Source organism: Sarcophilus harrisii, chromosome 3 (assembly GCF_902635505.1).
Source record: "Sarcophilus harrisii chromosome 3, mSarHar1.11, whole genome shotgun sequence".
NCBI lineage: Eukaryota > Metazoa > Chordata > Mammalia > Dasyuromorphia > Dasyuridae > Sarcophilus > Sarcophilus harrisii.
The window spans coordinates 383,053,515-383,066,968 of record NC_045428.1 but is presented as its reverse complement, the minus strand read 5'-3'; the positions used below and the strand labels follow the sequence as shown (position 1 = coordinate 383,066,968).

Genomic DNA, 13,454 nt, shown 5'->3' with positions numbered 1-13,454 from the left:
TGAGACTGTAGATCTATAGAAATAATTTCACCCAAATCTCATAAGGCAGTTAAAATGTTTTTTTTTATATGTACTTGAGATTAATGGGTTGCAATATTTTAGAGTAAATTGCAGTATACATTTCTCCTAACTAAAAGAAATCAAATACTTGATTCTCTTGCATGCAGAGAAATGTCAATTAAAGGAAATACTGGTTTACAACATAAATTCAAAATTTTATAAAGGAAAATAAATAATTATGAAAAGTATCATCTCATAAAGCAAATAAAAGCAAGTAAGTTTGTTCATATAGGATTCAACTAAGCAGAATCATCTCAAAGACATTGAAGGCAAAAAACTAATAAAGAACAACAGAAGAAAAATGGAAAAGCTTAGCAAAGGCTAAAATAACAAACTTTTTATTACCAAAGATAATATTCCATCAAACTTAAGCTCAAATGTGTCACTAACAATGGCATTAAAGAATAAAAATGGTTAAAGTATATGTATAGACCAAGTAAATTCGTGAAATGAAGAAATTAGTATTGGAGTTAATACAGTCCTCAGGAAACTGAGAAATTGGTATATATCTGAAGGATCTGAAGGAGGTGAAGATACCAGAGTCATATTACTAGATATGCAGGCTTTCTTTGTTTTAACTTCTTTCCACTTTGTATACCTACTACTCATGTCTCTTATTTCCCCTCCTATATTCTATTTCTATCTGCCTCTTCTTTAGGTTCATATAATCTGAGAGTTGTGGTAAGGCAGTCTTCCTAAACTATGCTTCAGTAAGAGAATGAAACTACTTCTAGATATAGCCAAGAAAGAAACAAAAAGAAAATCCTAGAGCTAGATACTCGACTTCACCAAATACTAAAATGTATAATCCAGTAGGCTATATAGTATTTTATATTTGTTTTAATTTATCATTTTAAAATCCAAATTTAGTTCATTACTTTGTTGATTATTTTTTCTGAATCGTGATTGGTATTTTTGTTATAGATGATTGTGTTGTAAACATTCAGAACTTCATGATCTAAATAGTGTTATTTTGGCTTCCTTCTTGAGCCAAAGAGATAAGAGTCGGCTAAAAAGGAAAATGCATTATTTTATATTGAAAAACCATAAATGATATTTTGTATATGTTTTCTGTGATTTTTGCTGTTTAAGACTGAGAATTCTGATTGTGAGAAAATTGAAGTTAATTTTTGTTTAATATAAATGAGTTTTTGGAATGAGGGGCTTCTGAGTAAACATCTCTGTGCAGGTACTTGAACACTTTCTCTTTTTCAAGCATATCACATAATTTATTTTTAATGTTTGGCATATATGGCATTATTCTGTTTGACAGTGTGAGTGATCAAAGAGAAATAATGAGGGAAAACTCATTTTCAGCTGACTGTGTAGAACTAATATGTATCTTCCAAAGTTTTAAGAGGTCTCATTATGATAAAATATGGAAAAATTTCTGACACAGTTGAATGTCATTAGTATATTGGCAAATGTTCTATTAATCCCCTTTTCAAATTTAAAATCTTAGTATATAACAATATCAGTTCTATGGGTAGTAAAATAATCAAAAGATGCAGTCTATCAGGAGAGATTCACCAGGTTTCAAATATAGCCTTTTTTTTTTTTTGTTAACTACTGAATTTAGCAATTTAACATTTTAATTTCAAATCATCAAATATTATGCAAACCTGTCCCTGTAATGCAAGGATAAAAATTGGGTTTGTATGAACTTACTGGGAATAAAAACAAAACTTTTGACAAATTAGAAGAATTTGATATTTTGCTTCTTTGCTTTGCTTTTCCATATTGCCTTAACATTAAATGTTTGATATTCCAAGTAAGAAAAAAAATTCTTCTATTTTTAGGTTTTAAAAGTATTGAATTGACTCCTCTTGCTGCAATATGTGTGAATATATATTCTGGTGGAAAAGAACTAAATGTGGATGGCTCCATTCAAATTACTCTCCCCCTCCTAGACCCAACCACTGCAAAGTCAGGGGATGCTCTACCTGCTTGGACATTTGATATGAAAACCGGTAAGTGGACTCTACAGGTTAGGAACTATGATGCACTGAATATCTTTTAAAACAGATTATGTTATAGCTTATAGCATAACACTTCAGTAATAATATACATTTCATCATTTTTCAGTTTATAAAATATAGTATTTAGTATATAAAACAAAATACTTCAGTATATAAAATATATAAATATTTTAGTATATAAAATATATAAGCATACATATAAATATTTCAGTATATTAATATATAAATATTTCAGTATATAAAAAATAAAATATTTCAATATATAAAAATAAGAATTTTTTGTTTGTATAGTGCTTTGTAAATCATTAGCAAATTGTTCATTTTGCAAAAACAGCTATTTATTGAGCATTTAGTTTTTGCTAAATGTTGTCAATATATAATATAACATCTAAGAAAAATTTTATTTCCAACATCTGTCTCCCCCCCCCGAAAAAAATTACTAAATTTCTGTCTCTTTCTATCACTTCTATACAAATATATATATCTTTATACCTCTCTCTGTCTCTCCCCTTTAATACAGCAAAACCCCACTGGATACCAATGGCCTTAGAAAGATATGTACTTTATTTTATTACCAAAATGAAGCAAAACAATAAATTTAGGCTCTTTAGACAAATATTTACAATGTTTTATATATGTATGACATACATATATATATAATGTACATACATACGAGTATATATATGTGTGTGTGTATATATATATATATATATATATATATATATATATATATATATACACACAAATACAATAGTTAAAAATATTACACACACACACACACATACATAACATAGCAAGGAAACAAGTCATCACCCATAAGGCATTAAGGGACTGTTTATTGGGATCTTCAAAAAACACAGATGTTAACCCACAATTAAACATAAATGATTAAATGACATTTGTGTATGAACATAGAAATTGGAGTCAGAAATACCTGAGTTCAAAGTCAGTCTCAGATACTTTCAAGTTCTATAACCCCTTGAGCAAGTCACTTGACCCTTCTGTGTCTGAGTTTCATCTTTTGTAAAATGAGTGTTGAACTACATTAGCTCTGCATCTATAACCTTCTGATATCTAAGTAGGTCTAATTTAAATGCTATTTAGATATTGACTAGGATTTTTCTTGGGCATAGCTAAAAAAGCATAGCTTTTCCCCAAAGCCTCATTATCTCATCTATTCAAGGGTAAATGCTTCAAATTAAAGGTAATCCTCCCAAATTCATGTTGTATAGTTTGAATTTTTTAGAATACTCTTTGAAAAAATATTTTGATATGTTGAAATGACATTTAATCTCAGATAGTTGTTCTACCAACTCTAAAATATGTGTAACTATTATATTTAGAAAGACACTTTTAAAAGTAAAATCTGTATCAGGCTCCTACCTGATTATAGTTTGTTTTGTTTTGTTTTTTCCAGGTGCTTGGGCAAATCGTGGCTTGGGAATGGTTAAGAAATTTAATGACCATTTAGTGTGGACATATATAGCTCCACATTTAGGCTACTGGATTGCAGCACCACTTCCTGGAAGCAGAGGTAATACTTCAAAAAGCAAAGAGAAATTCAGTGCTAACATCATTTTTATACTTGTTCATGTTGATTGTATATCTTAGTTTGACCATAATCTGACTTAATATCCTCAGTGTAGTTACACATAAAAAAAAAAAAATTGGGATTTAGAGGAAAGGACATTTTGGAAGCAGACCTGAATTCTGTCTTGGGTTGACTATTAACTAGCTGTCTGAACTGAACATTATTTTGAATAATTCTTTTTAAATTGCTTATTTTACTTTCAACATGTTTGATAGTCAGAAAATGTGGACCTTTGGCAAAATAGAAACATAACGAAGACTATAAATGAAGAATATAAAATGGTTATATTCCAAATATTCAATATTTTCTAAATATCTTATTTTGAAGAATCTCATAGTAATAAATATTAATATAATCTCTGTTTGAAAGACTCAATAATAGCGCACTTGAATCTCCTAAGGCAGTCTGTTCTACTTTTGATTAGTCTTTTGTAACATCTGTCTTAAGAAGATTTCACTTGGTTATGAGTTTTAAAGTTAAAAAAAAAATTCCTTCTCACATTCAGATTTGCTTGTGTAATGAAAAGGAGTGCAACAAATTTAAAAATTGCTAAGATTAGAGAAAAAAACCCAAGATTTTAAATTTCTCTCTAAAGTATTCCACTAAATAATTATTTTATAATATATTAGTAGAGGGATTTTCCTGGGTCTTCAATAAATTTTTTTTTAATAAAAATTCTGTTGTATTTTATTTTTCCCCTTACTTATATTGACATTCTTTCCAATAAAAAGAATAGGTCAGAAAAAACACCAAGATAAAAGATTCAGCTTATTACAACTGAGATTTGATTTCTTCTAAAAAACAAAAGAAAATAAAAACTATTTTGTGAGGCTGACAGTTATCAGCCCAATTGTTGATATTTGTCCATTAATCTAATGTGATCAAAAGAGATAAGTTTTCTTTTCATCATTTGAAGTCAGCATTTAAAAAAAGCTATTTGATACAAACCCAGGAGGTGATTGTCTTTGGTATTTATTTATGCAAAATAACATGGAGTCTTCCCAGCTGTCTGACCATACACAAATCCTGATTTTGCTAATGTAATAAAATTTTGATGAAAAGAGCAATTAATATTTCATGTGATATTATTACTATTTTAGATCCAAGACATTTAATTTTTAATTCAAATACCATGAGGAATAGTCAAGGTTTGTAGGCAATTATGACACTAACTAAAAACAGATTTAAAATAATCAACTTAAGCAAGAAGAGGTCATAAATTATGGAAGTAGGTGAAAGTTCTATTTTAGTATTCACTTTTAAATGTAGTTTTCAGCTTATCCCTTGTGAGATGATTTTGTGGGAATTGAAAGTATTCATAGAAGCAAAAACATAGAAGCAATTTATTCATATTGACTTGCTTGTCACTTGAAAAGTCATTTCTGTTCAGCAGTTCAATAAACATTTATCAGACGCACATACTATATATGCACTTACTATATAGTAAGAGGATATTTAACCCATCTCCCTAGGATTGAGACTTGAGAAATCATTGAGTCCAATTCCTTAATTTTATAGTTGTCAGGATGTAGAGGCCTAGAGGGGTGACCTGATTTGCTCAATGTCATATAGCTGGTAGCTGTCAGAGCCTAAATGTGAATGCTGACAAATTGAGGCTTTCCCTCCACTATTCTATTCTATTTTCCTTGCACATTTAGCACAATCTAGTGAAAGGGACTTTGAAGAGTAAAGAAAGCTGAAGTCTGGCCTTGGCTAAACTACTAAACAGGTGAATAACCTTGAGAAATCTGCCAGTGTTTTCATGGCTTTTTCTTTCTTTGTGAAAGGAGATACTAAATGATATTTAAAGTCCTGACTAGTTCTAATAATATATGTTGCAGTGCATATACTTTTAACACTCAAACTAAAAACTGAATTGAAAAATAATTCCGGTATTGATAGAAATGCTCATACGTTCAGCATCATTTTAGTTATATTTGAGCCAATGGTTTAAAAGCCAGTTACCTTGCCCTCTTTGTAGTGGTTAGAAACTGAAAACTGAGTGGATGCCCATCAATTGGAGAATGGCTGAATAAATTATGGCATATGAATATTATGGAATATTATTGTTCTATAAGAAATGACCAGCAGGATGATTTCAGAAAGGGCTGGAGAGACTTACATGATGCTGAGTGAAATGAGCAGTACCAGAAGATTATATATTTCAATAAAAATACTATATAATGATCAATTCTGATGGACGTGGCCCTCTTCAACAATGAGATGAACCAAATCAGTTCCAACAGAACAGTTGTGAATTGAACCAGCTACACCCAGCGAAAGAACTCTGGGAAATGAGTATGAACCACTACATAGAATTCCCAATCCCTCTATTTTTGTCTGCCTGCATTTTTGATTTCCTTCTCAGGTTAATTGTATATTCTTTCAAAGTCTGATTCTTTTTGTATAGCAAAATAACTGTATGAACATGTATACATATATTGTATTTAACTTATACTTCAACATATTTAACATGTATGGTCAACCTGCCATTGGGGGGAGAAGATAGGGGTAAAGAGGGAAAAAATTGGAACAAAAGGTTTTGCAATTGTCAATGCTGAAAAATTACCCATGCATGTATCTAGTAAATAAAAAGTTATAATAAAAAAAATTAAAAAAAAAACTAGCATGAAAGGGAAAAAAAGTCAGTTGCATTAAAATCTACCTTTTACCAAAATTAGGAATTTTCTTGAAACTGAAAATAAGTGTTAAATATAATAAACAGATTAAGATAGTATCAAGGGTAAGTAGTCTTTTTAAAGGAAAAATGTAATTTTAAGAAATAAATAAATTTATTAAGTCCTGAATGAAGATAGATCAGTTTTCTCCTTTCTAAGGATTAGACCTGACTGGTGTAAATATAAAATGTATTTTCATTTTTCTACATGCTCACTTCTCTTCTTTCTTTATATGTTCATTCCCATGTTTTCTCTATTTTCCCTCTTTATCACAGTTTCTGATCACTGCTTTCTTACCCGAGAGTTTGGGCTAAATCAGTTCCTTAAATGGGCTAGGGATTCTATGTAGACGAATAGTTAGCCTTCATATTATGTAAAAAAAAAATAAGTCACTACCTCAATTTTGTAATTGAGAACACAGGTGGAGGAGAGCCAATAGGCGAATGCCTCGTGAGTGTCATATTTCCCCATTCCTCCTCCTATATTTTACTTATTAATAAATAAATCCATTTTTCTATTACACTTGACTTGGATAAGCATTTTGAATACAGAGGAGTTTATATGTCTTTACTTGGTTTGGATAAATATTGATGACAGCTAAGTGATACAGCAGGTAGGGTGCTAGTTCTGGAATCAGGAAGAGCTGAGTTTCAGTTCAGTTTCAGACACTACCTGTGTTACCCTGGGCAAGTCACTTAACCTCTCTCTGCCATAGTTTCCACATTTATAAGATGGGGATCATAATAGCACTTAGTTATCAGGATTGTTGTGAAGATAAAATGAGATAATATTGGTAAAGAACTTAGGGCATGACAAATACTAGATGCTTAATAAATGCTTATTAATTTCTGCCTTCCATTATGAAGCAAATAGTAGGTACTTAATAAATAAATACTGATTGATTGATGTGGTGATAATGTTGACTTTCTCAAACTTGGTTAGTACTTGAGTACTGAGTAATTATTCTTAACATTATCTGAATCTTTATAGTGACTAGACCATATTTGATCAGAAGCCTTGAAGAGTAAAGCAATTCATATTGTTTTTCATTTCCTTTCATAAGATTACTGCATGGCTGAGTTATTTATAACCCTCAGTGAAAATGGCATATATTGGGGCACTGAATAGATAAAGAATTCCTCTTATGATCTGACTCAGTGAATGCATATTAAATATAACATTAGTGTAATTCTTATACTGACACACACATGTCAATGTGTTGTTTTGTTATTTCTTAACAATTGTGAAGAAATGAAGATAGTAAAAGATTAAACAGAAAGTTAGATGAGAAACTTTATATAGGGAGTGTTTAAGGTCATAGGAAATGGTCTAATTAAGAAAAACTTGGCACTGGATGAATTATATTTTGTTAAAATTATTTTTACATATGTATATTTGTGTTAAATGTTTTAGGTTCATTTGTAAGTGAAGTCTCCAAGGATATCACTGCCTACCACACTGTATTTCTGACAGCCATATTGGGAGGTACAGTCATCATTCTAATTGGCTTTTTTGCTGTTCTTCTTTGTTATTGCAGGTAAGAATAAAATTGATTAATGTGAGAGCATTAATAAAAACTCAGAAAAACATTATTTTCAATAATTCTTTTTAAACTACCTGTTTTACTTTCAACGTGTTTAGTATATCAGTAAATGTAGGCCTTTGGCAAAATAGAAGCATAATGAAAACATTGCTTTTTTAATATATGATTTTTAAAAATATAAAATTTGTATAATTCAAATATGACATTATTTTCTAAATATCTTATTTTGAATATTCTTATTTAAATAGCAGATTTTTTTTTACTTGATTACTTCTAAACAATTATTTGTGTTTTCTTTCAAAATAGGGATAAATGTGGTGGATCACATAAAAGGGAAAGAAATGCCACTAGACTTGAGGTTCTTAAGAAAGACCAGACCACATCAACAAGTCACATAAACCATGTAAGTTCAGTGAAGGGTTCATTAAAAGTTGAGGACAGATTACAGTTGTACCACTCTAAGAATTCTCCATACAGTTCTCGCAAATTGGATTCTACAAAGTTAGAACCTGAAGACAGAGTCTCTACAGTGAAAACTCGGGACAGTTTTAAAATGTACAATGAAGAAGTTTCATTTTTGGCAGCCAATCAGAAAAGTCATTCAAGAAACTCAAGTCAGTCTTTAGAGCACAATGCTGCATCCAGACAGACAGTACAACCAAAACGCAATAATAGCAATGTTTCTCCATCTACAGGTGATATTCAAGAACAAAACAGGTATATTTCAGTAAATGAAGAAATATATGGGCTTTCTCATATACCCGAACAACTGATGCATATCTACAGCCAGCCAATAGCTATCCTTCAAACATCTGACCTTTTTCATTCTCCAGAACAGATACATTCTGCTAAGTCAGCTACTTTGCCAAGAAAGGGACAGGTAGTCTATGGCCAACTGATGGAGCCAGTAAACCGAGAAAACTATACCCAGACATTACCCAAAATGCCAATACATTCTCATTTGCAGCCCCCTGCCACAAGAGAGGAGAAAGTTACACCTGAAGTTCAACAAAGCTTACCTTCCCAAACTTCTGACTGGAGTAGATATTCTAATAGTTTATTAGAATCAGTCTCTGTTCCAGGGACATTGAATGAAGCTGTTGTAATGACTCCATTTTCATCAGAACTTCAAGGCATTTCAGAACAGACATTGTTAGAATTGTCCAAAGGAAAGCCCTCACCACATCCCAGAGCCTGGTTTGTTTCTCTGGATGGAAAGCCAATTGCTCAAGTGAGGCATTCCTTTATAGATCTGAAGAGGGGGAGAAGAACCCAAAGTAATGACACCAGTCTAGACTCTGGAGTGGACATGAATGAGCATCACTCTAATCGAAAACTTGAGAGGGAGAAAACATTCATCAAAAGCATGCATCAACCTAAGATTCTTTATTTAGAAGATTTAGATCTCAGCAGCAGTGAAAGTGGAACCACTGTTTGCTCTCCTGAGGATCCAGCTTTAAGGCACATTCTAGATGGAGGGAGTGGGACAATCATGGAGCAGCCTATGGAAGAGTCACCAAGAAGAAAAAACATAGCTGAAGATTTGGAAGCCAGTATGTCCCCTACTAAAAAAAGAGGCAGAACCCCATTGGCAAAAAAAGATAGTAAAACTAATATCTGGAAGAAGAGAGAGGAAAGACCACTTATTTCCATAAATTAACCCATTAAGATGATCACTTTACCTGATAGCTACAGAGCTGTCTTAACTCTTGTTAAATGGAATGTGAATTCTGTAAAGAGCAAATGAGGCTGAGCTATTTCTTAGTAACAGGTATAGTTCAAGGTAAGAACTGAAGCTATGACTTCAAAGGAGTAACAGATGAAAAATGTACAATATTAATTTCCTACTCAGAAAAAAAAAGCACTGAGGAAAGCTTTGTTGCCAATATCTTTTACTTTCTGATTGTTTTCTTTTGTTAGTGATGAGTTTGAGGAAGTTCAAATTATAAAATAGCCTCAATGTATTCGTATTGCAGGCACTCTGCTGAGACTGACAAATGTGTGCTCCATAAGTGATTCCCAAAATGTTACCCTTGCCTGGAATTACTATCCATAACATTTAAAAATAGTTCCTTCTGAAATCGTTGCTTTCTTGTAAAATTCCCACAGCCCTATCATCTTGTTCTCTATCTATGCTTTGAAATATAATGATAAATGTTTTGGACTGATATTATTCTAGAGTTTAAAAGTGAGACATAATTTTCTTTAGTGTGATTAACACTATGTATAGTGTATCATTCCTCAAACTAATCCCACCCCTAATTCACCTAAGTTGGGTCAGTGATTACTTCGTAGAATTTGCTTAGAGAGGGAAATGCCCTGTATTTTGATAATTGAAAATAACCATTATGATTATTCTTTCTCTTTTTCTCTTGATGAATGAATTGAGGTAAATGTCAAGGAGTTTTTTTTCCCCCAAGCAGTTTCAAATGGAATTTCTTTTCCAAATTGAGTTTCTTTCCAAGCAATTTCAAGTTGAATTTTTTTTTTTTACTATGTTTATTTCCTCAATGATAAAAATGAGTTTCTGAAAGAATGTATTATTTAAGCTCCTTCAAACTCAGCCATCACGAGATAGTCAAGTTATAGTCTCAACCAATGAAAAGCTTTTCATGAACACAAGAAATTTAACTTAAAATTTTATTTAAAAGAAGAAAATAATCTTTTGAAATACTATGGAAAAACTAATTTTCTCAGAGTGGGATATTGTGTCTTGGCTAACAGAAAAATGTTACTGTTTTCCATATACTCTAAAAATATCCTTAACATATTAGTTATGTATTCAAAACATTTAGTTGATATTTATCAAATGTGCTTAAAAATTTCACAATAGTGAAGGCATTTTCATCCTGAATCATCAAAAGTCCAAAATATTTTTGAAATGATATCACCATTTTAGAAGTATCATATTAAAATGCCTTTTATTCTTTGAAGGATTTATGCTGCAGTATGATAGAACAACTGTTTTGTAGCTAGCCCAAGCTATCTTTTAATTTAGTTCTCAGCCATCATAAAATTAGATGATCTATGTTAAGTACCGTAAATTGATCTTTTTTTAATTTCCTGAGATGATAAAATATCTGAAATCTCCTTTTCTCTAAGATAACAAAAAACTCAAATTTTGTTGGCTTCTTGGTTCTAAATCATGTCAGTTAACATTAGAGTAAATAGAGAAACAACCCAGCATTGACTCTGTGACAAAATAAGGAAGGGAAATAAAAAAAAAATAATAATAAAAGCAATGCTAAGGAAATCAATGAAGGATAACAGAAGTCTGATGCTTATAACTTTAAATATGAATGAACTAGACAATCCAACAAAATAAAAATATGGCAGAATGGATAAGGACCTTTATTAAATTTATAGACTTAAATGAAATGGGCAACATTAGCTTATGTCTTAGAATGATACATTTCCAGATTTATCTCCACTTTTGACCAACTTTCTGATAACAATTTTATTTTGATATATTTTCCTGAATAACAAAGCTCTTGGAAGACACGTGGAATCAGTTTTTATCATAGATATTGTTTCAACCAGTTCAAGAGTTAATTGCCTTGGATAATCCTTAAACTTAAGTTTTAGAATAGACTAACATCTACAACTAGTGAATGTTCATCATTTGTCACTCATTTGGAAAATGGCATGAAAAAAGGACAAGGAGTTAAAACTATGCTGAAGTGCCTTTAATATAGATATATTTTATCAGAAGAACACAACAAAATATTAAAAATGTATTTGTTTTTTCTGTTAGCCAAAATATCATCACTCAACTGGGAATTTTCTTTCTTTTTTTTAAAGCTAATTTTAAAAAAAGACAAAATCTAATGTTTCATGTTGGAACAGTGAATTTTCCATGTAGGTAATATTTAACTCCCCTTTCTTGTATTCTCTGTGCTTATTTTTTTCTGGTCTAATAAATGTTGACAGATTGTTCATATTGGAATGAAGTTTAAAATTATACATAAAATTGCATCTATTCAATCATTTGAGCAGAATTATTTTTCCCTTTTTTAGACAAAAAATCTAATTTTCCATTTTAGCAACAGGTTGACTCAACATAAGGCTGTCTGGGTGAACTTAACTCAGGACCAGAGTATTTTGAAAGGACACACCAGGCAGACTATCATTCAGATCGTTCATTTGTTTGTAAGGGCAAGGAGGATAAAAAATCAAGGACCTTTCTTGAAAGGCTATCTGTTTTGGAGATGCATTTTCTTTTATTTTTTTTTAGATACCCTGCCCATTTTGTTCTGAGTTTAAATTTTGGCAGCTTATTTTTGTTAAAGATCTTGGTGATATATTCATTTTAATGATAAAGGCATTGTAATTTTTCATTTGAAAGCAATCCATATTCTCCTGTTAAAAAACAAAATAAAAGAAAAAAAGACAAGCCTGAAGCCATCTACTCTTTCTTCAAATGACAAAAAGTCAATCCCACATATGATACTTAAAACTTTCTCAATATTTTAAATGGAAAATCTCCAGGGAGTTATTAATTTTGGTCATACTATTAACATTTCCTGAACATTTGTACATACTTCAGATATATCTTTAACAAATAAACTATCCCTCAATTAACTGATGGATCCACTTAATAAGCACAGTAATATGTATTGTTTTGATACATATTATGATCTTGAGCCTTTATAAAATATATTTTTACAACATTTTTGAAGTTGAATGGGGGATTAGGCCCTTTTTAATGCACAATAAAGCATGATGAAGCTTACCAAAATCTCAGAAAAAAAAAAACCAAACAAAAAATAGTTCCTTGCTTTGGAAATCATTTTCAAAACATTGTGTGTGATGGAACCCTCTTACAATATGGCTCATTATTACAAAGATTGGGACATATGATGGGTCCTTTTATTTGACCCATCATAATTGTATCATATAATAAAAGCCTGATATAACATGGTTTGGTCAACCACACCCATGTTAAAAAAAATAAAAGGTTTCACTGTCCTTCCATTTCAGACCTAGTACTGATGTTATGAATCCTACTTTCTAAGTGTTTCTATCTTTTGTATTTTTATCATAAGTGTCTTTTCACATTTCAGTGTATTTATTATAAATAATATTGTATTGATAGTAAAATGGTAATTGAAGATTTGTAAAATGTCAAGCAGTTCATTAAAGACAATAAAATAACATGAAAAAAATTATTAATGCATCATTTTATTTTACATTACCTCATAATAAATGAAGGCAATTTCCACCTTCTTCATTACAAATACCTACTATATCATCATGTGACAGTTCATACCTAATTTGGATAAGATGCTACTACCATTATTTCTGATCTAGTCTATTTTCACCATTCCCTAAAAAGTAAAATATACTTTGTACTTTTGTATACTTGTTATCCTTTACTTTTTAAATAAATTTGATTTCTCTGAATTTTTATTCCTCAAAATTTACATTTTATAACTTGATCATTGCTTTTAGATTATAGGGATTGGAAAAGTAGATTCATTCACCAGGAATATATCAAAATTAAAGGTTGGTAGCATATTAGATGAAATACCTTTGCTAAAGAGGGTCAAAAGGGAAATGATGAAATTTGACTCTATTTTCTTAACTTCTTTAGACCAAAGACC

At 30.7% G+C, this 13,454-nt stretch overlaps 1 protein-coding gene across 1 annotated transcript in view; it reads left to right on the top strand.

Moving 5' to 3' along the window:
• Positions 1-13,019, top strand: part of FAM171B (family with sequence similarity 171 member B) — a 102,477-nt gene extending 89,458 nt beyond the window's left edge. Inside the window, exons 5-8 of the mRNA XM_031960348.1 lie at positions 1,860-2,030; positions 3,457-3,573; positions 7,722-7,845; positions 8,158-13,019. Coding sequence (XP_031816208.1) covers positions 1,860-2,030; positions 3,457-3,573; positions 7,722-7,845; positions 8,158-9,511 — 1,766 coding nt within the window. The 3' untranslated portion in view covers positions 9,512-13,019. The remainder of the gene's footprint in view (positions 1-1,859; positions 2,031-3,456; positions 3,574-7,721; positions 7,846-8,157) is intronic.
• The last annotated feature ends 435 nt before the right edge of the window (positions 13,020-13,454 follow it).